General features: G+C 35.0%; 5 protein-coding genes across 11 annotated transcripts; 2 read left to right on the forward strand and 3 right to left on the reverse strand.

Moving 5' to 3' along the window:
- Nucleotides 1–1476: 1476 nt before the first annotated feature.
- LOC110630704 (phosphatidylinositol 4-kinase gamma 5) lies at nt 1477–6273 on the forward strand. Of its 4 annotated transcripts, none has more exons than XM_021778262.2 (3): nt 1477–1758; nt 3230–3336; nt 3586–6273. In XM_021778262.2, exon 3 carries the CDS (start codon nt 3799–3801, stop codon nt 5755–5757), a length of 1959 nt encoding a protein of 652 aa, XP_021633954.1. In that variant the 5' UTR covers nt 1477–1758; nt 3230–3336; nt 3586–3798; the 3' UTR covers nt 5758–6273. The 4 variants fall into 4 exon arrangements, with proteins under 4 accessions (XP_021633954.1, XP_043813055.1, XP_021633946.1 ...); XM_043957120.1 differs by having other exon boundaries at nt 3719–6273; XM_021778254.2 differs by lacking the exon at nt 1477–1758 and adding an exon at nt 1992–2342.
- A 1329-nt stretch (nt 6274–7602) lies between these two features.
- Nucleotides 7603–12558, reverse strand: LOC110601146 (calcium/calmodulin-regulated receptor-like kinase 2). 2 transcript variants are annotated; one of them, XM_021738191.2, is made up of 8 exons: nt 12370–12558; nt 11021–11396; nt 9636–9786; nt 9026–9122; nt 8722–8807; nt 8571–8642; nt 8180–8383; nt 7603–8090 (listed from the first exon to the last, which is right to left on the reverse strand). In XM_021738191.2, exons 2-8 carry the CDS (start codon nt 11344–11346, stop codon nt 7794–7796), a joined length of 1233 nt encoding a protein of 410 aa, XP_021593883.1. In that variant the 5' UTR covers nt 11347–11396; nt 12370–12558; the 3' UTR covers nt 7603–7793. The 2 variants fall into 2 exon arrangements, with proteins under 2 accessions (XP_021593883.1, XP_021593877.1); XM_021738185.2 differs by having other exon boundaries at nt 8996–9122.
- Nucleotides 12559–13179: 621 nt separating this feature from the next.
- Nucleotides 13180–14879, reverse strand: LOC110622965. 2 transcript variants are annotated; one of them, XM_021767749.2, is made up of 5 exons: nt 14747–14879; nt 14628–14671; nt 14401–14545; nt 13852–13922; nt 13180–13745 (listed from the first exon to the last, which is right to left on the reverse strand). In XM_021767749.2, exons 1-5 carry the CDS (start codon nt 14838–14840, stop codon nt 13419–13421), a joined length of 681 nt encoding a protein of 226 aa, XP_021623441.1. In that variant the 5' UTR covers nt 14841–14879; the 3' UTR covers nt 13180–13418. The 2 variants fall into 2 exon arrangements, with proteins under 2 accessions (XP_021623441.1, XP_021623431.1); XM_021767739.2 differs by having other exon boundaries at nt 13180–13748.
- Nucleotides 14880–16753: 1874 nt separating this feature from the next.
- On the reverse strand, nt 16754–20453 carry LOC110617249 (F-box/kelch-repeat protein At5g15710). 2 transcript variants are annotated; one of them, XR_002488334.2, is made up of 3 exons: nt 20219–20446; nt 18086–19843; nt 16754–17202 (listed from the first exon to the last, which is right to left on the reverse strand). XR_002488334.2 is itself a non-coding variant. In XM_021759921.2 (3 exons), the coding sequence occupies exon 3, from the start codon at nt 19821–19823 to the stop codon at nt 18507–18509; it is 1317 nt and encodes a 438-aa protein (XP_021615613.1). In that variant the 5' UTR covers nt 19824–19843; nt 20219–20246; nt 20332–20453; the 3' UTR covers nt 17899–18506. The 2 variants fall into 2 exon arrangements, 1 of the variants encoding a protein (XP_021615613.1); XM_021759921.2 differs by lacking the exon at nt 16754–17202 and having other exon boundaries at nt 17899–19843; nt 20219–20246; nt 20332–20453.
- A 933-nt stretch (nt 20454–21386) lies between these two features.
- On the forward strand, nt 21387–25725 carry LOC110630724 (alpha/beta hydrolase domain-containing protein 17B). The gene is made up of 7 exons (XM_021778280.2): nt 21387–21949; nt 22063–22099; nt 22635–22871; nt 22984–23031; nt 24332–24777; nt 24855–24965; nt 25152–25725. Exons 1-6 carry the CDS (start codon nt 21648–21650, stop codon nt 24925–24927), a joined length of 1143 nt encoding a protein of 380 aa, XP_021633972.1. The 5' UTR covers nt 21387–21647; the 3' UTR covers nt 24928–24965; nt 25152–25725.
- The last annotated feature ends 895 nt before the right edge of the window (nt 25726–26620 follow it).

Raw genomic sequence — 26620 nt, forward strand, 5'->3', positions numbered from 1 at the left:
TGTGGTCAATTGACTGGTTGTAAAATCTCTTCTAATGCTCCGTCAGCTGCCACTTGTTTTGTGCAGATGATGCTTATTATTTTTTCCAAGCTATGGCTTCTGAAGCTTTTTATATCAGCCATTGTCTCTCTCTTTATGTGTGTGCAAGCCAGATGGTGAATCTTGATAAATCCAAAATTTATTTTAGCCATAATACAACTGAGAATATTAAAGAGGATATATGTAATATTGCTGCCTTTTCTAATTATTTGGGCATGCCATCAGTTGTTCCTAAGAATAAAAAGGCAATTTTTAACTATATGCAAGATCGTATCTGGAAGCTCATGCTTGGCTGGAAGGGTTCTCTTTTGTCTCGAGCTGAAAAGGAGATTATGTTAAAGACTGTTGTTCAATCTATTCCTAATTACCTGATGTCTGTTTTCTTATTGCCCAAAGGTATTAGTGATAGTATTGAAAAATCCATGAATAGTTATTGGTGGCGTAATTCGATGGATAGTGATTCTGGCATTTATTGGCTTAGTTGGGGTACTATGGCAAAGCCTAAAGCTGTTGGTGGTTTAGGTTTCCGGTCCATTCGTGATTTTAATCTGGCTTTATTGGCTAAACAGGGTTGGAAGTTTTTAACTCAGCCACAAGCTTTGGTAACTAGAATTTATAAAGCACGTTATTCCCCTACTGGCAATTTTCTTCAGGCATAAAGGGTCAGAATCCAAGCTATGTTTGGTCTAGTGTTTTGGCGCGCCAAGAATTGTTAAAAGGGGGTTGTATTAAAAGAATCAGAGACAGGAAAATCCATTGATGTCTTTTGTGATCCTTGGCTTCCAAATCTTCATTCTCCTTATGTGGGTAGTGTGAATAATACAAGTATTGACTCATTGTTGCTTTCTGATCTATTTCTCACCAGATGAAGTTTGTCAAATTAAGGCTATTCTATTGTGTTCCTTTGCATCTAATGATAGTTGGTTTTGGTGGTGGGATTTGAAAGGAGGTTATTCTGTGAAAAGTGGATATAAGGCTTTGGTCCAAGATCTTGAAGGAGGCGATACTGATGGTTTATGGACGTGGGCGTGGGGTTTACATGTTCCTCAAAAAATTAATAATTTTGGAGGTTGATTTCGAATATTGTTTCAGTCCTAGTGAATCTTGTGCAACACCATATTGCTGTTGATACTTTATGTCCAATTTGTCGCCGAAGAATATCTTCTTCATCGTTTTCTTTATTGTCCTTTTTCTTTGGATTGCTGGTATAGTTTGTTTGATTTTGAGTGGAACCAATTTTCTTCTATTATTAGTTGGCTCTTTTATGTTATACAAAATTTAACAAAATAGCAATGGGAGGTAGCAGGTTCTCTCTTATGGCTGTTATGGTTTCATCATAATAAAGTTGTTTGGGAGGACAAATTTTCTACTATTTCTAATACGGTTTTCAAGGCGGAACAACTACTTTCTGATTGGCAACGGATTCAGTCTATGAAGAAGGGTAGTGGAATTGTGGGAATTCCTCATCCTATCGCTTAGGTTTCTCCATCTTATAGAACATTAAAATTAAATGTTGATACCTCTTGGTTTTTGGGTTCTTCTATTTGCGGTGTTGGATGGATTTTACGTGATGACTTAGAAAGGTGTTTAGGTGGTAAACCTTTGACAAGCTAGTGTTTATAATTTTTTGTTGGCCAAAGTGATCGGAGTTCGAGAAGTACTCAGCTGATTCAAGGACTTAAATATTCAGCGTGACATTACCGTGGAAACTGATTTCTTGTAAGTTGTTTAAGCTTTGAAGAGCACTGTTGCAGATTTTTCTTATTTTAGTTCTATTATTGCAGATGGGAAAGCTATAGCTGTTGAAATAACATCTTGTGGTTTTAGTTTTACTAAAAAGTCAACAAATTAGACTCCTCATATATTGGCTAGGGCCACAGTTTCCATATCTAGCTTCCTGGATTGGCGTAATATTGCCCCGACTTATTACCGATGTTTTAAGTTTTGATGCTATTAATATATAAGCCCATTATATTATCAAAAAAAAATTTGTCAAAATTGGCTTCGGTGATATCATTTGCGGGTTTTTTGGAAACGGGTGCGATAATGCAAGTATTATATGGATTCGGGCAGTTAATATTTGGCAGTTACCCTACCTGCGATCAGACGCAGCAGTTAAGAGTTGAGAATATCTCCCAAAGCGGGAGAAAGTGCGAGAGGGAAAACCGCGAGAAAAATAATACAATCACACAATAGCCGTTGATTCTTTTCAATTCTTTTTTGGTCCCGTCGAATCTTTAACCGTCCGTCTCTTCAACGGCGGTGGCTTTCCTCTCGTCTCCGCCGTCCGATTACTATATCCGGTGAGGTCCTGCTCGTATTTGATTCGAATTTGCTAGCTTTTCCGTTCGTTTCCTGGAAAAATAATGTGGAATTATAAATGAGCACTCAGCATGTTCATTACCGCTTTGTTTTAACCTATCGGAATTACTTTAAAACATTTATTGCGGAGAAATTCACAAGTGATTCAATTTTGCGAAATTAGTTAACGAATTTGTATTCTTTTTGTTATTGCGAGTAACTTTATTTTGGGAGCATTGATTTCCATTATTTATTGTAGAAACACTTGGGTTTTCTCAATAGTGCAAGCCAAAATCTAAAAATCTTCGTGGATTGTTGTGGGTGATTAATTCATGTAAAGGGCGATTTATTTGGGTTACCTGAATTCAGACATGCATTTCTGTTTTCCTTAGCCGATTTTGTTTTAGTTCAAATTTTTTGTTTGCTCGTTTGGTGTTTTCTGGTTGGAATTCTTGTACGTGACTGATAGGAATAGTAATTAATATTGTTTGACGGTTGATATGCATATATATGGTTTTCCTTTCTAGAATCTTTGTTTAGAGCGAGTAAAGTGCTTCTTTTGGCAATCTAAGTTTTTTTTTCTTCTTTTTAATCCTTAATTAGTTTAAGGGCTTCAAATTATTCTTTAATGGGGTCATGACATCATGTGTTGAGTTAGATAGCACCCTCAGTTCTTTTATAAAGCATGCACACTAGGATCTATATCGCCAATATGTAATTGTTATTTTTCCTCCTTTGCCACGAGTATACTTTTTCATTCAATGATTATTCAGATTAGATTAGATTGGGTGCCTATGTGGAGATGAATGTATGTTAGAATAAATTATTTTGGCTCTGCATTTTCTTTGCTTTTGTTTATTGATTTTTTGAATATTAATATTCTTTTCAGAAAATTAAGATCATAAAACTTGGTGGACGTGGTTGCCAGTATGGATGAATTTTTGGGAAACCCCAGAATCAGTCCACCCCTGCATACTTGGTTATAGACTTTTGCAGGTTTGTAACTTTGCTTTTTTAAATTGAAAAAAGCATTGCTCATTTCAATGATTCAGCAGCCATCACATAAACTGTACACTTATTTATTTATTGAAATTGAATTTTCAATCGTCCAATTTTGTGATATCTAAAACTTGGCAGAAGAGTATGTGAGTTTCTTGAATGTACATCTTTTAAACTTTTTTGCTTCTGTTGTGTCTTTTAGTAACCTATTCAATATTTCTGATGACTATATTACCTTTAAAATAGCCAAGAATTAGCAGATGGCATCTTCAATGTAGCAGTTTCACTGAGTCTCTCGTTTTTTTTGCCGCAAGCCTTCCAATGTGATAATTATAGAAGCAATTAGAGTTTCACTTTTCTTTATGATGGTTGTCTTCAGCGTACCATTTTGCCACATTTATTGCTGGCATTTGAGATCAGTGTCTGCATGAGAGAAAAGGCTCTCTGCTATCACCATCTATGCTGCAGGCTTCAAGATCTTCAATTTCTTCTCTTCATTCCACTTGTCCTGATCTGGACCGCTCTTTACACCCAGATATGGCAGTTGCAACTTTTAGAGAAGCCCTCAGTGGTGAGTGTTGTGGGAATAAGAAATTGGAAAGAAAATCTTCTGGAAGGAGACGTGTATTTGTTCAGACTGAAACTGGCTTCGTTTTGGGTATGGAATTGGATAGGAGTGACAATGCCCATACGGTAAAGAGGAAATTACAACTTGCCCTTAATGTCCCAACTGAGGAAAGGTCATTGATTTTTGGGGATATGGTGTTAAAAAATGATCTCAGTGCAGTTAGGAATGCTTCCCCTCTTCTTCTCACCAAGAACTATATGCATAGAAGTTCATCTACCCCATGTCTTTCACCTACTGGGAAGGATCTTCAACAGAGTGACCAGAGTGGTCCAATTGAGATCTTAGGATTTTCAGATCATTTTGCTAGAGTAAAAGAACTAGTGAAGGAAATTATGATGGCAATGAGGGTTGGGGTTGATCCTATTCCTATTCATAGCGGTCTTGGAGGGGCGTACTATTTCAAAAATTGCCATGGTGAAAATGTTGCTATTATAAAGCCTACAGATGAGGAACCATATGCCCCTAATAATCCAAAAGGTTTCGTGGGCCAAGCTCTGGGGCAGCCCGGCTTGAAACGTTCAGTGAGGGTTGGGGAGACGGGATTCAGAGAAGTAGCAGCTTACCTTCTTGACTATAATCACTTTGCTAATGTGCCCTCAACTGTCCTTGTGAAGGTCACCCACTCAATATTCAATGTTAATGATGGGGTGAAGGGAAATAAGCAGCAACAAAGAAAGCAGGTCAGCAAGATTGCATCTCTGCAGCAGTTTATACCTCATGATTTTGATGCAAGTGATTATGGGACTTCAAGCTTTCCCGTTGCTGCTGTGCATAGGATAGGGATATTAGATATACGAATACTGAATACAGACAGACATGCTGGGAACCTTCTGGTGAGGAAGCTTGATGGGATTGGGAGGTTTGGTCAGGTAGAGCTTGTTCCAATTGACCATGGCCTTTGCCTCCCAGAAAGCTTGGAGGATCCTTACTACGAGTGGATCCATTGGCCACAGGCATCAATTCCTTTTTCTGAGGATGAGCTTGATTATATTAATCGTCTTGATCCCTTTCAGGATTCTGATATGCTTCGAAGGGAGCTACCCATGATTCGAGAGGCATGCCTTAGGGTTTTGGTGGTTTGCACAATTTTCCTCAAGGAATCTGCAGCTTTTGGTCTCTGTCTTGCTGAGATTGGAGACATGATGAGTAGGGAGTTTAGAGGCCACATGGAGGAACCTAGTGAACTTGAGCTTATATGCATTAAGGCAAGGAGTCTGTTAGGGGAAACAGAATATCTTTCTTATGAGGTGAAATCAGGAAATAGCGAGGAGTTTCAGTTTGATATTGATTGTGAGGAGTTAGATTTGACATTAAATACGGCAGAGAAATTGGAAGTGAAACCTCTCTGTTCAGGGGCCAGAGGTGTAAATGTCCAAACTTCACTCTCCAAGCTGATGGAGAGTCTGGAGGAGGAGGACATTGAAGACAGTGAAGGGAATGAGTTAACTTTAAGCACTGATGAATATGCTGATTCCATGCAGGACTGGGTTTCAACCATTTCAAAGATGCCAATATTAAAAAGCACCAGTGCTGGTGAGAAGAGTTGGCAACATGAAGGTGCAATGCAGAAAAATGGCTATTTGGCTGGTATATCTTCTGGAAATAGGAGTGTGAATGAGCAGCTTGGTGCAAGCCCCACTTTTGTGAAGCTGGCTGATCTAACTGAAAGGGAGTGGGTGCAGTTCCTTGAGCATTTCCAGAAGTTACTTGGCCCAGCTTTTGCTAATCGTGAATCAGGGAATGTTGGTCAGAGGCAGAGACAGAGGCTTGGAACTTCCTGTCAGTTTTGAGTGTCAGTTAATGGGTATTTAAAAATGTGGGAAATGGTAATTAGAAAATTTGCAACCAGAAATATGCAGGTGATTTGGTTCATATGTCTCGTCTGAGGAGGATGGATTTCATTTATATGCCAAATTTGGATGGTAAAGCGTGGTTATCAGCAGCGGCTAGAGGTGAGGCTTAAGTTTTTATTCTTCTATGTTTAATCTCTCTCACTTTTCGGTTGGACTGCTCCAACTTTAGCATTAAGAGTGTTGAATATAACAAAATACAGTGTGTAGGGAGCAATAAGACATGTATAGTTGTGGTTGTCAGTGTAGGAGTTGCAAACTGTATATGCTTGGACTAATTATAAGGTATTTGCTGTGTCCTCCCTATAGTAGTTAGAGATGAAAATAATGGCTGTACGTCTCTTTGATGTTCAGCTCTCTGATGTATGTGATATTTTTTGTTTAGCTGTTTAGCTTGCAGATATTGCTTGTATTCTGATCAATAAAAGTAAGGTGCAGAAAATGGGATTTTGGCAACATGAACATGTAGAAAGCTACTACTAGTAATAGTTTCATAGTTGTCATGGCGGTGAGTGTTTTTCTATTTGCTTATTTTAATTACAGTTTCAATGAATGACCTTATTTATCTTGTACCGTAAATGTTGGATATCACCTTATCTATTGGCAACTGAAATTCTGAATGTTGATTAGTGAATGTTTTTGTTTCTGTGGAATTTATTTTTTACTGATTTTCATATTTATAATGATTCTTTGCTTACAAATGAATTTTTTCAAATGAAGCTTTTAAGTAGTGGATGTGCATATGTGTGTACCATCTTCCACAATCACGCAGTACATGCATGCATTTACATCTCACGTCCTTTGTCTATGCAGAGGCATGGAACTAGGCTACACAACGGGGTAGTCCAAGCTCCAGGTCCATCCCACTTTTCTAACTCCTTCCCATTTAATAATTTCATAAATACTTTTTAAGTATTTTTATTTTTAGTGCAATTCTTGCATTAGATTTAGGACCAACGAAGAAGTTCAAAACATAGCATATTTTAATGTATTTTTGAAAATGATCGATTAACCGGTTAGTTTTCACCATGGGACAATAATACAACTGTGTAGAGTGTAGGCCCTGGGTGCACGTCCCATCTTGTTGTGTAGGATATTTCTTTGATGATGATTTAGATTATAAATTGTGTTGGTTCTTCATATTTGCTTTTCAATATGTATATGTCCCTATTATTGTCGTTATCAATTGGATTAGAGAACCAAAGTAGTCCTATCTTTGATCCCTACACTTTCCGATACATTCCAAAGGGTTACAATGGCTTTTAGCGACAAAGTAATGTTTGGCACTCACAAATGAACATGTAATGAGATAAGGTCGGCGGTGGATCATATACAAGCTTGATTATGACATGAGTTTTATTGTATTATTATTTCTAAAGTTTCTTATCTTAATGCAACATGATTTAGAGACTATTTGGCTGAGGTTGAAAGTTAGAAGAGCATTATTTTAAATGCTATTAAAAAAACTGTTTTATTATTTTAATATTTTTATATTATATAAATAAATACATTTTCAATATTTTCTAACTACAATTAATTTTATAAGAACACTTATCTCACGTATATAATATAATTCAACACTAATTACTATTAAACAACGAACAAACATTTTCTTAAAAAATAATTTCCATGAAAAACGTAATAAAAACAATCTAAAATTCAACTTGGGGGAGATGCGAATAATAAGAGAAATAGGAATTGCTTGTCAAATCAAATATATATATATATATATTTTAATGAGATTGGCTTTACATTGCGATTTTCGTTCAATTCTCAAAGAAATCATTTTGATATTTCAATTTTGTAATTTCAAATTAAACCGACCAATTACATGCAACACAACGAGCTCATTGATTCCTTAAACCTAATTCTCTAATTTTGTGTATCACGTTCTATAGTCAAGAGAAGAAAAGAAATGAAAAGGCAAGTGAGAAAAAAATTCAAAACAACTGAAAGCAAAGAAAATTTCTGGACATTTAATTGCTCTCCTTAACGCTAGTCATCTTGCTCAACTCCACATTTTGATCCTTGATCCTGCTTGCAGCTCGGGAACAATCTCGACTAGCAAAAGAGATGCTATCTTCTTTAACAAGTCGCCTTTGTTTTATCTTCGCTATTGCCTGTGAAACTTCTCCTATTGAAGGTCGCTTCCTTTGTGATTTTTGCAAGCATTTGTGAGCAATGGCAGCTAGTTCCCTCACTTCTTCAATATTGCACTCTTCGCCCAGTTTTTTATCTAGTATTTCATCGACACCATCCCGGCTCATTGCAGCCTTTTGCAGAAAAATAATAATATTAAGGCTTCAGATTGAGGCAATGGAATAAAGAAAGAACACTGAGTGATGAGGGCATCAACACTCACAAGACTGATATATTCCATTAGGTTTTGATGAGGGTGGATGGCTGTAATGAGTTCAAAGATGACAATGCCAAAACTGTAGATGTCACTCTTCGTGGTTAATTTGTTCGTAGTTACATACGCCGGATCTATGTAGCCATATGTACCTTTCAAACTAGAGTTGCGTCCATCGTAAGCCTCTTCCTTTGAGAGTCCGAAATCAGCAACCTAACATTAAGTTACCAGCAAATGTCTATCATCATAAGACAAAGAACATACAACCAACTATCAAGCTATCCTTTTCCATCGTTAACTTCCTGTCATTTATGCTCTTGAAATTGACACCACAAAGAGCATATTAACTTTGAACATTTTTCACTAATATTTGTAAAATTAACTTCAGATGGCAGCTTACCTTAGCTCTCATTGATTGGTCCAAGAGTATGTTAGCCGACTTCAAATCACGATGTATGACAGGTGGAACTGCCTGTTCCAAGAGAATGTCATGACCACATGTCATAAAGGGCAGCATTCCAAAGGGAACTATGATAAGTAATTCAGCCTACCCCTTCATGAAGATATTCAATTCCATGTGAAATATCTAGAGCAATTTGAAGCCTTTCTTCCCAGCCCAAAACTAGTTCTTCTTCATCTGGTTCAGTATCCATGTTAAGTGTTATAAGAAAAAGACGAGAAAAAGAAACCTTGCTTATACTAGGAAGGTATAATACATGCCACAAAAAGTTAGGTTACAGAAAAACAATAACAATGACCAGAATGTATAAACCAGCTTTAATCAATAAAGCTTTCTTTTAAATAGATGGGGGCTTCTAAGCTTACTGTATAGAAGGTTTGACAGGCTTCCATTACCCATGAACTCATAAATCAAGATGTGCTGTCCTTTATCAACACAATATCCTAACAAATTCACGAGGTTCCGATGATGCAGCCTTCCCAGCAGTGATACCTGCAAGAGGACAAGGAAAAAAAATGAAAATTCAATATTCTATCTAGAAAATGCAGAAAATATGAATGTATTTTCAGGCTTACAAAATGTTTGTGACTACAAAAGCAATATCAGGGAGACACAAATGTAGGCAGCAGTAAATGGTCTAGTGAAACTTTCTTTATGTTTATAGTTGCTAGCTGTCCTAAATCCTCATGAGTATTTCTAATATAGGATTACTCCTAGAATTAATATGTGATCATGGATGTGACAGTTTTCAATTTACAAAAGAGTAAAATACACCATCCAGTCACAACTATGGTCCTGTGGCACTTGATTCTTCCTAATAACGGTTTGAAATGTTCTAAACATGCATGTTTTCAAAAAGTTGCAGGGCATGAATAGACCCTCCCACTTGTCAAAGTGAAAAGGCCTGAATGGTTAAAACATGTGACATGATATTTCCTCTCTCATCCAATATATCCTGAGGAAACAGGAATTCATTCCTCTAGTATCTAGGGGAAGTTTTATTACCTCTGTTTGAAACTCTCTCTCCCCTTGTTTTGAATTAGAAGCAAGAACCTTTACAGCTACTGCTCCAGCAGGCATCACAGCTTTATACACAGGACCAAATGAACCTTGTCCCAGTATAGTTGTAAAATTTTGTGTTGCTTTCTGAATATCCCTGAAATATTAAAGTGACTTGTTAGTATATACTTAATGCTTTTAAAAAATGGAAAAAGGACTTCAAAAGTCTACATGCAATATCATTTAGCTTGATAAAAAAATTGCTGGTATATTATCACTCCAAATTCAAGTCTGCTTAAAACCAGAGTTGACTTGGCTCACATCACCCCTCTGATTATTAACACTGAAGGGTAAAAGAAATGGCCAAGTAATTACAGAAATAATTTTAAACTAAGATGCATGAGACTCAGCCTATTCACTTTATAAAAATCACGCTCCTAATAGAATGTCAGAGGAGAGGATAACATCAAGCAGAGGACTTTCCATTTTTTGGGTTTTCCATTTCCTTTCCCTTTTCTCTTGCACACTTGGCTTGTGCTTCTTTAGTAACACAATTAGATGCTACCTAAAAAAATATGGGGAAAATGAAGAAGAGGAGGAAGAACAAGAACGCTCTCCCCCTCCCCCAACCCACATAATAATATTTGGAACCATTCTAACTTAATGATAATTGCAGCTTCCTTTTCCTTCTGAACCAGTAGAGTGGTTGACAGCCAAGTGCTAGATTGACTATGAGCAACTTCCAACTATTACTGATCCACAAAAAACCCTTTAAGAGTTTGTTTTGTATTGTTTCGCATTTGGCTACATACTACATAGAATAAATTGCATAGCTTTCGAAACCTGAGAGATTTTTCCCCCTAAAATCCACTGGTACACAAACTAACAGGGGACATCGATTCTATTTTCCCAAACAAATGTTCTGGGGCTAAATTTTACGCACTTAATGTTGTTGCCAGGGTCAAAATTGTCATATCTGTCACTGAGGAGTTTTGCAATTGGCTACATACTACATAGAACAAACTGCATAGCTTTTGAAACCTGTGAGATTTTTTCCCTCCAAAATCCAGGTACACAAACTAACAGGGGACATCAATTCTATTTTCCCAACAAATGTTTTGGAGTCAATTTTATGCACTTGATGTTGTTGCCAGGGTCAATTTTCATAATTTCTGTCATTAAGGCTTAAAGGCAAATGAAACAAACAAATGGACTGAAGTGGAATAGTTTATTTGCTATATATATCTTTTAATTTTATCAACCGATGATCGTTTTCCCACAGCAAATAGATCTGAATATTGTTCTTATCAATTTAAAAACCCAGCCAAGGAAGACATAAGCCACAATTAAACTAACAGAACATTTTGCTTATAATTTAGAGAGTTACATACTTGTAAGAATATCTTAGTATGCCAGGTGCTGACGTAAACCTATCTTTACTGTGATGATTCCACCAAAAAAATTGTGAACTTTTACGAGGTTTTCCTGGTTGCTGAACGGTCATGGAATTTGCAAGTGATCCACTGAAGTCAGTGCTAGTCTCCAAGCCATTTATGTGTATTGGAAGGGTCGTTAGACTACATTCATTTGCACACTGTTGGAGATGAGCATGATTCTTGTACCATCTTATGCCAAAAAAAACTAGCGAAGCTATCAAGATACCAAGGGCCAAACCAACAGAGACTCCAATAATAATCAAATCACTATCATGAACCATTCTTTGGTCTGTTTTGGAACTTGAGCAATGAAAGCATTTCTGGAAGTTCACTGTCATGGATGAACAAAAGCATTATGTTTAACTTCAAATAACTTTTTCTAAATAAGAAAGAACTTGTAAGTATATAACCAAAAGTTTTTACATTTTCCTGCATCCTGGACATCTATCCAGAAGAAGAAAATAGTGATACTAGTGCTTGTTACTTGTTAGAAAAAACTTCAAACTCAGAACCAGCATGCAACAGAACATGTCATTTCAGAAAAGCATATGATTTTAAGTATGACAACTATGATGCCCTAATACAAGAAAATCCAAAAAACATACATATATATACAATTAAGCATAAGTAAAAAAGAAACAGTATTTCAGTCAATAAGCAAGTCACTATAATAATTGCAATTTGGGCTTATCAGTTCATTGGACAGCCATCATAGTTGCTGCAATTTGGAAAATGAAGAAGAGACTATGCATTTGTTACATATTTTTGAAACAGAAAGTCTCAGTTCAATCTAAAGGAGACGGTCATTTTATATATAAGTTTCACCAGCCCTCTTGCAGCATTTAGCTTCTTGTATAAACTCTAGGTTTTATTGGTTTTACAGCACCCACAAATGCCAAGGAAAACGGGGAACCAAATCATTGATCAGACAACTCGGATGGAATACTATATGCATTATTTCCAACTGCCAGGACACTGTGGTTACCCGCTTCTTTAGAGATGGGCACAAATTATTCACAGAACAAAACACTGGCAACAATTCTTCATCTCCACAGGATGATATTCACAACGAAACTTCAAATCTGATTTGAAGCAACTAAGACATTCTTATACTTCATCGAGATTTCTAACACCCATAAAAACCCATCATTTTCACCTATACTCTGATCATCAAAACCAGCAGAATCAACAATATAACATCCAACAGTACCCAAAAAGGCAGACCACCAAAAGAAGAATCCAGTAAATAAAACCAAACCAAAAACACAAATAAAGAAAACATTATCTCCACAATCAGTTGATACCTCGCAGACTGATGATGAGTATCTGTGTAAGCCTCGCATGCTGGTCGATCTTTCAATTACCTGTAGATGGCGAGAGAGATAGAAAGCGCGCTGAAGAATGAAATGGGTTGTCATGGTGGTTTCAGGATGGCCAAATTGAAAGTGAATAAAGAAATAATGATGTCTCCCACAACGGAAGAAGAATCAAAAGAAAAGAGCCTAGCCGTAGCCGGTGATATAACTTCTTGGCTTTTTTTTTTTTGTTTTTTTTTGAAATGGATAACTTCTTGGTCTTGTCATTCTAATAAAAATAATTTTATTTTATTTCGATTCAATTATTTTTCTTAATTTTTTTTATTTGTAATGCAATAATTATTTTTTAAATTTATAAAATTTTTTATTTAAAAAAAAATTATACATAATTTTTTTAAAATTTATTTAAATTCATTCATTATAAAATTTACTGTTTTAAAAAATGTTATAAAAAATAATTTTTCATAATTTACTGTTTGAATTATTAAATAATAATATTTTAAATATGTTAAAATATTAAATATTGTTTTTAAAATAGAACTTTGAGGCTAATAAGAGAATATTTGCAATATTCAATTTTGGCAACTCTAGGAAGTGGTTGATTGATTTATTTATTATCAATAATAAATAAAGTTCCTATATTAATAGTATAATATAAATTTTTTATAAAAACTTTATTGTCAATAAAGAATATTTGTATGACCATTGATAGCCATCAAAAATCATCTTGAATATAAAAAATAATTTTTTATAATTTAAATATTTAAATTAATTCGATGGTAAGTATATCTAAATAAATTTAAGAATTATCGTATAATTAAAATTACCAAAATATGAAGTAGACTTAATTTACAGAACTCGTATGTTTCTACATTTAAGTGTAAAGTTAGAAAAAGAAAAAAAAAAAAAACTATGCAAGCAAAAACCACTACAAGCTGTTGTATCCTACATGGGTTAAGGGACTTCACTTCCTATTAGGATGGGCCAAAATTGTGAGCCGAAAACCCATCTAGCTAGGGTTAAGTTGCACTACTTAATTAATGAATAGGCACATGGTTGTTAATTGGTGGCTTGCGGCGAGGCATGCCTCTGTAATCTTTGTCCATCAAGTTCACTATCTCTTTAGTTGCCTCAAGAAGCCTTTGCGTTTCACCTTCTGGTTTTGCAACCGGTGCTTCAGGTTCATGACTAGAGAATAGCTGCTTTTTGTCAGATCTTGAAAGGCTTTCCAAGCTGGCTTTGGCTGGCAATTTCTTGGAATCTTGATGAGAGTGGCTAGCTTTGGTGTTTTGAAGATGGACTGGCACAGGCTCGCTCCTCGGACTTCCCCAACTTCCTGGCTTTTGTGTCTTTGGCTTCACATTCTTCTGGGTATGCAAAAAAGTCAAGATTTAATGCACTGTTTTTAATGATTTTTTTTATATATATATATCAGAAAGAAAATTAATACCCAGATATAGAATTGCATACCTGATGATTCAAATTGAAATTTTGGTCTTCAGATGCTTGAAGATATTTAACCAAAGCTTGATGCTGCTCTCCTGCAAATATAATGAACCAGTATTCATATTCTGGATAGATATCACATGCCACATCTTACAAGCTTAAAAAATTTCAAGTAATCTCACATGGATAAACAGTGAATGCAGCAATTAATATTGCAAGTAAAACTGGATTAGATTCCCTGAAGCTTCAAAATTGTACAGTTACAGTAGAATATCTACACATGATCTGTTGGGTACATATATATAATATATATATGCAAGGCTCAAGGACAGACAGAAGGGATCTTAATCTTATAGAAGAAACTCATGATTATTGATCATGATGATCAGTTATGTTTAGGAATATGGTGTTTAGGTCCATGATAATCGTCACCAAAAGCTACAAAACCAGCCTCTTTCAACTTCTTCTTCTTCTTTCTCTTCTTAGTACTAGCAGTTTGCTCTCCAAATATATATTTTACTCTCAAATTTCCCTTTACTTCAAAGTTACATTTGACATCAGAGCAGTTTGCACCTGAAATATCCTTTGAAGCTCCTCCATGAAAAGCACTTGGCTCTTTCTCAAATTTTCTCCTCATTAGAACTTCATGAGCCACCATTTTCCTTCCTCCTACTCCAAGCTTCCTTGTGCTGGTAGTGGCGAAACCATCAACAAGTTCCTGTATTTTTGTGCTCAACTGGTCAGTAATCAACACAAGAATCAGCAAAACTATGCCATAAGAGAATCAAGAAGACAAATACCTTATATTCAGGAATCACAAGCTTATCTTTGCCATTTTCCCAGTCTGCATAAAAGATCAAATTTTTTTGGCACAATTTCTATTAACTAATCACTTTAAGCATATAAGAAAGAAACATACCTTGCTGATGAGCATGAACACAAGAGTAGTCTCTAATGGCATTCAAGAGAAAGAGAAGCCCGAGTACTAAACTTATAAATCTTATGTCCACCATCTCTTCTTGCTTTTTCTTGGTTGTGGGGTTGTCTAAATTTCATCAACTGCAAAAGCGAAGAACATTGAAGAAACGTAAAGAGGGTTTTATAGAGTGTTTGATACACAAGTCAAAGCTAGGGTTCCAACACCTGCATCGTCTTCCAGAATAAAATAAATATTACTTCCTGACACTGCATGCAGAACTGGGAAAACTCAAAATTTTCCTTTAAAGAAATGAAAAATTAGAGGAACCCTTGTTTGAACGTGGTCGTCTAACCATGCATTAGGATTGAGGCCAGCCACTAGATTAATTTTTCATAGAGAAATGTTGATGTTTTGGGCCTATCTATGACTATGCATATGCAAAGGAAAACGTTATCTATCATGTTGTTTATTAATTAATTGGTCTGATATCGTCAAGAGGCTTTTTTGTTTTGCGTTAAAATTTAGAATTGGCAGAGTCTTGCTTTGTTTGGATTAGAATCGGAGAGAAAAGAAAAGAGAGAAAAAAAATATATATTTTTTTCTCTTTTAAAACTCTATTCAAATAATGAAAGGAAATTAAATTTTTACTTTTTCATTTTTCTTCTTTAATTTCTTTTCTATATAATTAAGATTAAGAATTAAAAAAAAAAAAGCACACATGTATTGATGTAAGAGAAAAATAAATTAAAAAATATTAAGGAGGACCACATTGCAGGCTACAGAATAGAGGTAGTTTTATTCATGAGATTTTTTTTATTATGATTATTTTTGGGTGCCATTTTCTAATGAAACTTGTGAACAGTAGCTGGCCAACTGGCTTCAGTTTGTGGTTGGCATGAATCTGGTCAAGATATCTCTGTATCTTTCTTGAACAAAAAGACATACTCTATATATCTTAACCACTGTATATATATTAAAGAGATAAATATAAAAAATTACTGTATAATTTTTTCAATTGGTTTGTAATATCAATTTTAGGTTAATATGAAATTTAAAAATTATTATTATTTACAAATCGCACAATATTATTAGTTATTATTTAAATATAAAATTAAATTATATTTATAAATTAAACTACATATATTAAAATAAAAATTCGATAAAATCACTGTATTTTAAAATAAAAAATTAATAAAAGTTCATATCATCACTTTTTAAAGAGTTCTGTATATGATAATAATAGAAATTAATGATGTATATAGATATTCTGAATTTAAGAGACGATTTTCATGAATGAAAATTTTGTTAGGTAAAAAGAGGGGAGGGGTTATGAGAAAGAGGGGGGGGTGGTGGTTGTAGTTCCCAAAGAGGCATGCATGAAATTAAGAGCTAAAGGGAACATGGTCAAGTGATTTAATCACTGCTTGGATTTACATACATTATTAATGTTGAAGTTTAAAACACGAGGGATGTCGTCCAAACTAAGATTTGTTGCTAATTAATTACTACATATCGTTAATTAAAAGAACTTTCTCTAATTTGAGAGAAACTCATGATTAATTATTTATCAATTATATTATTTACAGCACAATCCCTTGGACATGTATGGCTCCATTTACCAAAGTAATGTTTTCTTTTGAAAGTTATTTAATTAATTACAAATATCAAGAAGATTGATGATGTTGTTGTTGATGTGTAAGCTTTTTATAACTTGAGGCCAGAATGGAAAATCATGGCTGTCTTTGGATTATGTACACCTACTGTACGAAAATGGCCACCTTTCAATTTATGGTTATTGGAGATCATAATCAATTGAATTAAGTTCATCAAACATGTGACTTAGGCTAAAAGCCTAAATTCTATACACATAGTAAATTATTAGTCTAAATAAAATATTAATTTTTTAATTATTGATTATATTTAAAGATTAATGAAAATATTATGTATGAAGAGGCTCAAAAGAATACGTACTCAATATAACGAGATTTTGTTTTGCCTCTTTTTAACGTTTAATTATTTAATTAAAAAATTAAAATTATTAATTTATTTGCCTTCTGAGTACATCTCCATTTTCAAGCTCTTTTGTACCCTAATCTATTGAGAAGAGGAGACAAAAATTGAGCAATCGTAGTTGCCGTCACCGCCGTTGTTGTCGCTGCCGCCACCGCTTTCATCTCCATTTCCAAGCTCTTTCAGAAACTGAAACTGTAATACCTCCAAAGGAAACCAAAAACAACACAGATTCTAGATCAAAGAAAGCAGGAGTTTAGTAAGTAAAGAAGCTTCAAAAACGATGGAGATGTAGCCGTGTGCTGGATCTGGCATCAAAGGAAGCAAATCGGGTGATGTAGCAGAACTCTTTGTACACTTGGCTATTCAAAGACCAGATACTTAAAAGGTAGAGCATCGGTAATGTCACCAGAGATACAAATTCATCCTGGCAAGACTTCGGATATCTGCATTAAAATCCAAGAACAACTAGTTTACCTAGCTTTTCTTAGTTCTCTGATTCTTGCAGGGGTAAAAATGATCATTTCGTAGTTTCAAATATTGTTAATATTAAGTACATAATGACACAGAAAGGACTCGTATGAACAGTGAGCTGATAAACCAATCTACTCATCTAGAACTAGAAGAGCTTGGAATTTGCTCTTCAGCTTCAACTACTGCAGATAATAATTACAAGAATAAAAAGCTTATTAGATCTTTTATATAATAAGCAAGGCCCAAAATCACGTGCGTGAAATCACATGATAAGGTCAAAATCACATGAGCTGCTTGGAGATTATAGAAGGAAACTCATTTGAAAATTGTTAAGTTATATAAGAAAAAGAAAACACCCATTTTCCATTTTGGCAAAATCAGGAAATAAAATATTTGTCAACCAAATATTTTATGCTAATTTATTTAATTTCTCTATACGCTAATTTTCCCCTTTATAATTAGTACACAAGGAACAAGCCCAAGACTGAAAATGGACAGTTTCATACCACAACCTAGCAAAAGAGCAAGAATATAAAACAGATCAGTCAATCGTTCAACACAATTTGAAAGGTAATCAGGCAACATCGACAGCCAAAATCAAGGAATCTAGGCAAGATGTTAAACTTTAATATAAATACTAAAACAATATATAAGAGAAAGACAGCAAATATCAACAACATAACAATGTCTAAGCAAAGCAACCACATCATTTAAACTAGGATTGACAATTGCAAAATTACCACCATGAAGATAAAAATTACAAGCAAAAATAGTTCAAGTTGCATGATTTTCATGTTATGAACGTTTTCAGAAAATGTAAATAAGCAGGAAATGGGGGAAAAAATTTCTTCTTACAAATTTCCCCAAGATATCAATATCCATTTAGCACATTCTCTAACAAGCCCATTCCTTGCCAAGTGATCAGTGTAACAATGGTCAGTCCATGAGCATCACAGCCAGTTGATGCTCAATCCAATGCAGCACAGAGCCTTGGGACTAGGTGGTGATATCATTGACAGCACATTTGCAAGTCTTGCTGACCTAACCTGCTTCTTAGTGCTGCACCAGTAATATCAATCCAGTGTGCAAAATTAAAGGAACTTGAATCAGTAGCAAGTACACTGGAGAAGAGAACCCTCGCAAATGTGCAAAAGAGAAAGAAGAGGAAGAGATGGAGAGAAGTAGAAAACACAAGACAAAGATGACACCTCAACTCCCTCATGATCCACTGAATTACAATAGACTGATTGATGCCACAAACCACAAAATTGTCAGCCTAATAAATGGAAGCATCAAATCTTGGCTCGTAGAAACACACCTGACTGTTATATGACTGAAGGGCACACCCAGCAATCCAAGACCAAACCTTCTTATCTACATCATATAGAAGGTTCTTTCCCTGGTTCCAAGATGTGAAGCAGATCAAATTATCCTGTCCAAAGCACTCAAATCTCTCTGCTGATAACCTCAACAAAGCCCGAAAATACTTCGGTGGCATCCTGCTGATCTCCACCCACATAACCTTTGTGTGATCCAACTCCCAAATTCTCATACTCTGAAGAGTACTATAGAGGCCAATTCTTCCAACTAGAAACAGTCGCTTCTGAGTTCCAGCCACCAAATAGCCGTCCAACAAAGACCGTGGGAACTTGGCTGGAATGTGTTCCCAGTAACCTGTGTCAAGCCGATACATCATCAAACCCAATGGTGAAAGAGTTTCCAGATACAATCTGGAGTCGCAGTATGCCATCTTTGAAGAACACAGATTGACTGCAGGCATTATTTGGTGGAGTGACCATCTGTCAAGCCTTGAATCATACACTTCAGTGGGCAATGACTTATCACCATAAATATCACTTGTGGCTATCACTTTAAAAAACCTATCTGTTCTATCAACAACCAATATCAATTGTCTTTGTTGATTATAATGCATGCTTGGCAATGTTCTCCAAGTTTGAGTGAGAGGATTACAAACTAAAGTTTTGAAAGTTAGCCCATCAAGCCCCGAAAAGCAAACAAGGCCCCCTGAAGAACCAACCAACCAAAATGCCCACTGTGGTAAAAATGTGAAAGGAATTCTGTACCAAGTTTTCAAAGGCAAGCTAAAAACTGAGCATTGTGGTGTCTGTGAATTTTTCCAAAATGTCAACAGACAAGGTCCATGAGATGGCACCTGTGAGTGAAATTTAAGAAAACTGCTGTCTTGAAGAATAGAATTCCATCTTCTACAAACTGAACGGAGACGAAATATCATAAAAGGAGGAACCCTAGCCAAAATCTCATTCAGTAGATCTTCAGGCAACATTGCCCATATGTTATCCTCCATTTGAACGTCAGGGTAAACAGCTTTGACAAATGTAGCTGCTGTTTCCTCATCTAAACCCCGTGGTTTAGTCTTAATTGCCTTCTGCCTAGAAGGACTGGTATTTCTTGATCCAACTCGGCCCAAAGGGCTTGTATTCCTGGATCCACCAATCCTAATCGGTGAAACTTGCCTTGGACAAGCATCATCATCGCGCAAACTCCCACTTTTTGACAACTTGGGACTAGATAGAGAAGATCCAGATTCAGATGATTCTCCAACACCATCCATATTAATAAATTTTCAAAACCCTAATCCACAAAACAGCAATAAAAATCTCAATATCCTAATTGCCACGTGAAAAGCCTTAACAAAATTCGAAATGCAAGCCCTAGTTCATGAATGCAAGCAAGAGATTAAAAAAAAAAAAAATTTCAAGCCCAGGTAAAAATTTTATGAATCAAGTAAAAAACCCATTAATCCAAACCCCAGAACTGAAGCAAAAAAATCTACCCCAGTTCAGATAACATTTCAGATCAAAACCCCCAGTATGCAGCGAGATCCAAAATTGACTATTTTGCAAAAGAGAAATCGATTGAAATAAACAGACATCATAATATTGAGCAGAGATCAATGCCAGAACATAAAGATGGAAGCTTGAGGGTGAGTGACTTAGAAGTCATTACCTTCGGATTGAAGAATTACGAATTCCTCCTGGTGAGGAAGATGAACAGCTTGTCAGAGCAAAGAAGTAAAATTTAAAAAAATCCTGACATAAAAATGGAAGAAGCAACCTAACCTCAGAGCTATTTTGTTTTGTCACTATTTGGGAAATGGTCTTGTGGGTGTAATCTGGTAAAAAAGCTATGTAATTGTGTGACACATTAGATCAAATGAACACTGGTTCAAAACCTGAGGTAGATAATGAGACCATGACCCTTAGATTTATTGCCAAAATGGCAATGTATACCTGGCCCACTAATGCTGGAAGATGGGTTGCCAGAGATTGTTTTCCTATTATTCTTAACAAATTTTAAAAATTTGAATTACTATAAACTAAAACAGACACTAAATCATAAATTTAATAAAAATTACTAAATTTAAATTTCTGATTTTTATCCTATAATGTATAATTATATGTATGTTTAGGGCACTGGGGGTGTTGGTGTGATTGGGCTCCACTAATGCTTGTAGTTGTAGAGGTTGATGGTTGAGGCTAAATAAATAAAGAGAGCAGATATCAGAAAATGGGTCTACCAAAAATGCATCTTCAAGTCCAAGTCTGACATCAAAATTGAACTCCCAACCGATATGTGATTCATTGGCTTGGACTAAGAAAAGTGAAAAGCAATTGTGAATTTGTTCAATTTCATACTAAAATAAATTTGCTTTGAAATTTTATTATAAGTAAAAAAATTTTGTATTTTTTATTTAAAAAAATATTAAAAAATTATTTAATAATTTTATCGATTTTTTACATATAATATCTATAATTAAATTTACATTAAAATAGTAGATTAATAAATAGTAATAATTTTTAAATTTTATAAATAAATATTAATATAAAATTATATTACAAAATATTAATTTAATATAAGTTAAACTATAAATTTTGAAGATAAAAATTAATTCATATGTCTGTTATTTATGATTTTATTTTTATTTTTTTTTCCTCTGGGTTTAATTAAAAATAAAAAAAATAAAAACTAGTATGCTAATTTTCTCATCTTCATTACATCTGCCACCTCAATACTATCCACCCTGCAAGGACACGTGTCTTCTTATCACGCCATACCCATCTTCAACAATTTTTTGTTTTTTTACAATTAAAATGACACGTGCTCTCTTCCCTTTCTTCGCCGGAATTTCCTCTCCTTCTCGCCTCCTTCTGCTCTTTTTTTTTTTTTTTTCTTCCTTCGTTTCTCTTCGCCACCACAGCCAAACCCTAGGATCCAAATTAGCGAATTTTTCCTTCGGTTTCTTTCCTCCCTAATAAACACCCCTGGAAGGCCACCGCCTCTCCCCCTCTACCCCTTTCTCCAGCTTTTCATTCGTTTGGGTTTTCGTTATGCGATCATTTTGATTAGCATTTTGTAATTTTGTGCTGATTTGGGGATGGGGACGGTGACGTCAACGATGGCGGCGAAATTCGCGTTCTTCCCGCCGACTCCGCCGTGTTACCAGGTGGCGATGGATGAGGCCAGTGGGAAGCTGATGATGATGGAGATGGGGACCAGAGAAAATGTCGACATTTTGAAGCTGGATACCAAGAGAGGGAATCGGGTGGTGGCGGTGTATTTTAAGAATCCTGCGGCTTCCCTAACTCTGCTTTACTCCCATGGCAACGCGGCCGATCTGGGGCAGATGTTTGATTTGTTTAATGAGCTCAGCTTGCATCTTCGGGTCAACTTGATGGGGTTAGTCCCAGTCACTGCAAATTCAAACGTTTTATCTCTATCATTATTATTATTTTGAACATTGACTGGGTCTGTTTTTTAAATTTTGAAGTGGTTGCTGCTTGTTTATGTAGGTATGATTATAGTGGGTATGGACAGTCCAGTGGAAAGGTATACGATTTGATTATTTTTCTTATTTTGTTGGGTTTGATTCGTCTCCCTACTTAGAAAGTATGAAATTTTATATTCATTGTATTCTTTCCCTTTCTAATGACTTCAGGTTTGAAATGGTCAGCTCAATGCTTGTACTAAGAGCAGTTTGATTTGATCAATTTGAAGAATTGTAATTTCGTTTCTTGTCTTGCTTTTCTTCGTAAAAAGAAAAAAAATGCAGTAGATTTAGTTATATTTCATCAAGTGTAGAAGTGCTCTTATTTAGTTATTTAATAGATCAGAAGCCAAAACTATATAGATGTTTAGCCATTACGTATTAGTGGTTTATCAGTTGTAGAATCTAAAGCACTATTTTCCTAAGCTATTTAGTCCTTAGCAATTGTCTCTGTATATTGTTAACAAAAAGGAGCGTCTGATTCAAGGAACTGCAAATGGACTTTTTTTTTTTTTTTTTTTTTTAATAAAGCTTTATGCTTTGGCGCTTTCTAGATTTTAGCTTAATATTTTTATCTTTCTCATCCCTTTTGTGCAGCCAAGTGAGCAGAATACTTATGCTGACATAGAAGCTGCATATAGGTGCCTGGAAGAAAGATATGGGGTGAAGGAAGAAGATGTCATCCTATATGGACAATCAGTTGGAAGTGGACCTACTCTAGACTTAGCAGCTCGATTGATGAACTTGAGGGCTGTGATTCTACATAGCCCAATTGCATCTGGCTTTCGTGTAATGTATCCTGTGAAGCGAACATATTGGTTTGATATATACAAGGTACCTTTCTTTGTTACCAAGTATTCAAATGCAGTTTCCTGATGTCTTACATGTTTTTAATGTTTGAGAAATGAACTATATGCTAACAGTGCTTTGCTTTTATATTGTGCAGAATATTGATAAGATGCCAATGGTCAACTGTCCAGTACTGGTAATCCATGTAAGTATAGTTCTTCTTCTTCTTTTTTTTTTCCCTCTGAGATCAATGGTTCAAGTCTGTTATATTTCTAAAGTATTGCTTACCAATGTAGTGCTTTCATTTACTTGCTCACATTTTGTGGGAAATGCCCATCAATGTACTTGGTGAAGCTTAGAGAACCCAGTTTAGTCACTTTTATGAAGTGAAATTGGCATTTTTCTGTGATGCATTTATGAAGTTTAACATGAGAAACCAGTCTTGGATCAAAATTCTGAATTCTGAACTTTGTGAACAGTTTGCTTTGCATGCTTTCTGAGTATTACTATTTCTGCTTTCCAGTCACTGCCGTGGTAATGCGTCCTAGGCAAGGGTACCAATTATGTGGGTTTTGTGTGAGACAAAGGAAATCATGTAGCAAGTTATGCTTTATTGGAGTTAGTTTAGTTGAGCGCTTTTGAGATATCATTAGTTTATGTTGTTTACCTGGTGAAAGACCAATAAAACTTGGTGAAAATAAAAGCACCAGCAATATCATAGGAAGAACTTGACTATTTATGTATTGCCACATGGAATTAAGAGTACTAGGTATTTCATTATTTAACTTGGATCAAAATAGAATATAGCAGTAATGGTTTCAAATGGTAGTATCCTGAGAATGCAGGGGAAAGAAAAAAAAACTTGTCTTTTTTCCTTTAACTTGTTTTCACATAACATTTTTTTTGTGATGATTTGGGCAAGATGAGTTGCCACATTTATGCAACAAGAGATGATCAGGAGTAGACTCATCAGAGAAATCCATTCTGCTTGCAAATATGTACATTGTAATTGACCTTCATTTTCTGCTCTGAACATTAGTTGGTAGCTAACCTTGAAACATTTTCAATTTGTTATTTTCCAACTAGATAGTATAACATAAGCAAATTGGAACATTGAGGGAGGTTGCAAAATCCAACCAAGTAAACATGTTAATAAGCACTAGTTCCTCACTAAAATTAGCTATTTAATGCATTATTAAGGCTTTCATTTATCAACAGTGTTACCTGGTTGTCATTTTACTATAGTATGAACCTTATACACCAGAACTTTTACTGCATGCAGGATACAACTAACAGTGAAGGATATCTTTAGTAAGGCTTAAATGTTTTAAGATTGCGGTGTGCATGCCCATATTACCTTTAGAATGTGTTGATGTTAGTTACAATGATAAGTTATGATTCTTTCTTCATGAACGAGTTAAACCATTGTATTTTTCTACCCAATATATTTTGATAACTTTTCAGGTCTATGCTTAATTGTTGGGCTGTTTTTATGCCTTTCTCAGGGAACTGCTGATGATGTTGTAGATTGGTCCCATGGTAAGCAGCTTTGGGACCTTTGTAAAGAGAAATACGAACCATTATGGGTGAAGGGAGGCAATCATTGTGACTTGGAGCTTTACCCACAATACATCAAACACCTCAAGAAGTTTGTATCAGCCGTTGAAAAATCACCACAACTTAGAAATGGACCTGGGCCTGTTGCAGATCAAATGGAGACTCCTCGGAAGAGCACAGACTGTAGAGAGACTTATACACCAAACATGGATCAAAAAGAGAAGTTTACACTGAATACTGAGCAAAGAGAAAAGCCCAGGGTAAGCACAGACTGTAGAGAGAAACCAAGAGCAAGCATAGATAGGAGAGAGAAATCAAGGAAGAGTATAGACTGTCCTGAGAAAGAGAATCATATCTCAGATCAGCCTGAGAAAGCAAGGAACAGCATTGATCGGTAAGTTGGCTGTTGTTGTCTTTGTTTGCTCGCTTTATTATTGCTAATTTAGTGGCACATGTCAATTATGGTGGCAGCTTTGGAGACATGATAAGATCAGTACAATTATGCAATATTGCTTGTTTCAAACCTGCCACAAAAGCTCTCTGAAGAAAACGAAGAGTAAATCAAAGGATTCACTGATTCAGGTTGTCTTTTACTTCAGTTATTTTATTGGGTTGATAGTTTTATTTTGATATAGAATTTTCCAGAGAGAAATATGAAATTACTTTAACCAAGTGTCCCATCTCATTCACCGTGAGAGTGTGCGAGTGTGTTTCTAGTGTTGGAATGCACTGAAACTCATTTGGGAAACTGACTTCTTTGTTGTACAGGAACTGATCTCGGCAGATTCAATATGCAAAATCTCGAAAAGCTTCCAGTTATTTATTTATTTATTTATTTTATTGAGATGGGACGGTGGATGCAGGAGGTTGAACCCCAAACATTTGACCTCATTATGCAGCTTCTCTTTTTAACATATTCTGAAAGGAATTTTTGTTAGACTTGTCATTCTCCAGCCGTCCTGTTCTTCCCTACTCTCTAGGCAACCTTTTCTCTGTGGAGTGATATTCACTAGTTGATGTGAAGTGAAAATGTGTCAAGTCTACAGAAGGAGCGGTTCAAGTTGCTGAGAAGCAAGGCTCCATGGCACCGTGTAGCTAAAATGCCCTTAGGCTTTTCTCGAGGTTAACAGGACGATTTGCTTTGACCATTCCTGCATGAATTGCGCCTTTGTAATTGATATTTTATCCTCCTCTGCTTTCTGTCGCACATACTCGTAAGAATTAAATTTGATCATACAGATTCACGGTGTTGATTAAATTGTGATTGGTCTCTCAATTCTTGTACATTTCATTATAAAAAATAAAAAGGGTTTGTCATGAGGCGACTAGCTCAATTGTTTGAGTGCCTTGTCAATTTTAGAAGGTTTTATACTTCTAAACAATAAAAAAAGGAATGCAGGTTAAAGTAGGAAGCTGTCTTTTTTTGGTCATTAGGTATTTGGGGAGAAGTGGAATGTGATTTAGGGAGGAAATAATTTGAAGTTTATGCATTACATCATATTAATGTTTTTGTAAGATAACAATGACTTTCAACAATAATATTTAATTTACTTGTGCTGCTGTGGTTGCACTTTATGGAAGGCTATAAGCCTCCAAAAAAACTCGAGTTATCTTTGATGTCCAATTACTCTGTCAGAAAAGTTCTAATCATTTTTTTTCCTCTGTTCTTAGGATTGTGCAGTTCAATTTTCAGTTAATTATCTAAGATTCCAAAACGAATTAAATTTAATGTTTAAGTTATTTGATATTTAGTTCTAATTCAACTCAATTATTTAGTGTTTCAGATTTGGGTTAAATTTAATTCTTAAAATAATTTTCTAAAAATTTATATCTAAATTACCATTCGAACTTTAAAATTAATAATTAATGCGTAATATATTTAACTACTTTTATGTATATAAATAACTAAATAAAAAAAATGTATATAGATAATAAAAGCTATAAGAGATTATTAAAATTATTAAAACAATAAAAAAAATCAATATATTATGTAATCCAGTTAATAATATATATATTATGTTCTCACACTTTACTATCTTAATTTGTAAGTATAATTTATTTATTCACTTTCATAATCACTGTAATGATTCAGTATAATTATTTTCAGCCAAGAAAATAAAACATAAAAACTGACAGGTAACCTAGAGATTGTGAATCAATTTAAAATGTCATCGTCATCCTTCAATTGCATAACAATTTTATTACAGATTGAACTCATAAACCATGCAATAATTTGA

The sequence above is a fragment of the Manihot esculenta genome, chromosome 1, assembly GCF_001659605.2.
Source record: "Manihot esculenta cultivar AM560-2 chromosome 1, M.esculenta_v8, whole genome shotgun sequence".
Lineage (NCBI taxonomy): Eukaryota > Viridiplantae > Streptophyta > Magnoliopsida > Malpighiales > Euphorbiaceae > Manihot > Manihot esculenta.

Coding starts and splice junctions, on each gene's coding strand:
- LOC110630704 (XM_021778262.2), top strand. CDS start 3,799: ATGCTGCAGGCTTCAAGATCTTCAATTTCTTCTCTTCATTCCACTTGT.
- LOC110601146 (XM_021738185.2), bottom strand. CDS start 11,346: ATGGTTCATGATAGTGATTTGATTATTATTGGAGTCTCTGTTGGTTTG. Junction 8,808..8,995: donor CCTGTCAAACCTTCTATACA/GTAAGCTTAGAA, acceptor ATACTGAACCAG/ATGAAGAAGAACTAGTTTTG. Junction 8,643..8,721: donor TTGAATATCTTCATGAAGGG/GTAGGCTGAATT, acceptor CTCTTGGAACAG/GCAGTTCCACCTGTCATACA.
- LOC110622965 (XM_021767739.2), bottom strand. CDS start 14,840: ATGGTGGACATAAGATTTATAAGTTTAGTACTCGGGCTTCTCTTTCTC. Junction 14,672..14,746: donor TGTTCATGCTCATCAGCAAG/GTATGTTTCTTT, acceptor TCTTTTATGCAG/ACTGGGAAAATGGCAAAGAT. Junction 13,749..13,851: donor ATTTCAATTTGAATCATCAG/GTATGCAATTCT, acceptor TTGCATACCCAG/AAGAATGTGAAGCCAAAGAC.
- LOC110617249 (XM_021759921.2), bottom strand. CDS start 19,823: ATGGATGGTGTTGGAGAATCATCTGAATCTGGATCTTCTCTATCTAGT.
- LOC110630724 (XM_021778280.2), top strand. CDS start 21,648: ATGGGGACGGTGACGTCAACGATGGCGGCGAAATTCGCGTTCTTCCCG. Junction 22,872..22,983: donor ATTGGTTTGATATATACAAG/GTACCTTTCTTT, acceptor TATATTGTGCAG/AATATTGATAAGATGCCAAT. Junction 24,778..24,854: donor GCAAGGAACAGCATTGATCG/GTAAGTTGGCTG, acceptor TTATGGTGGCAG/CTTTGGAGACATGATAAGAT.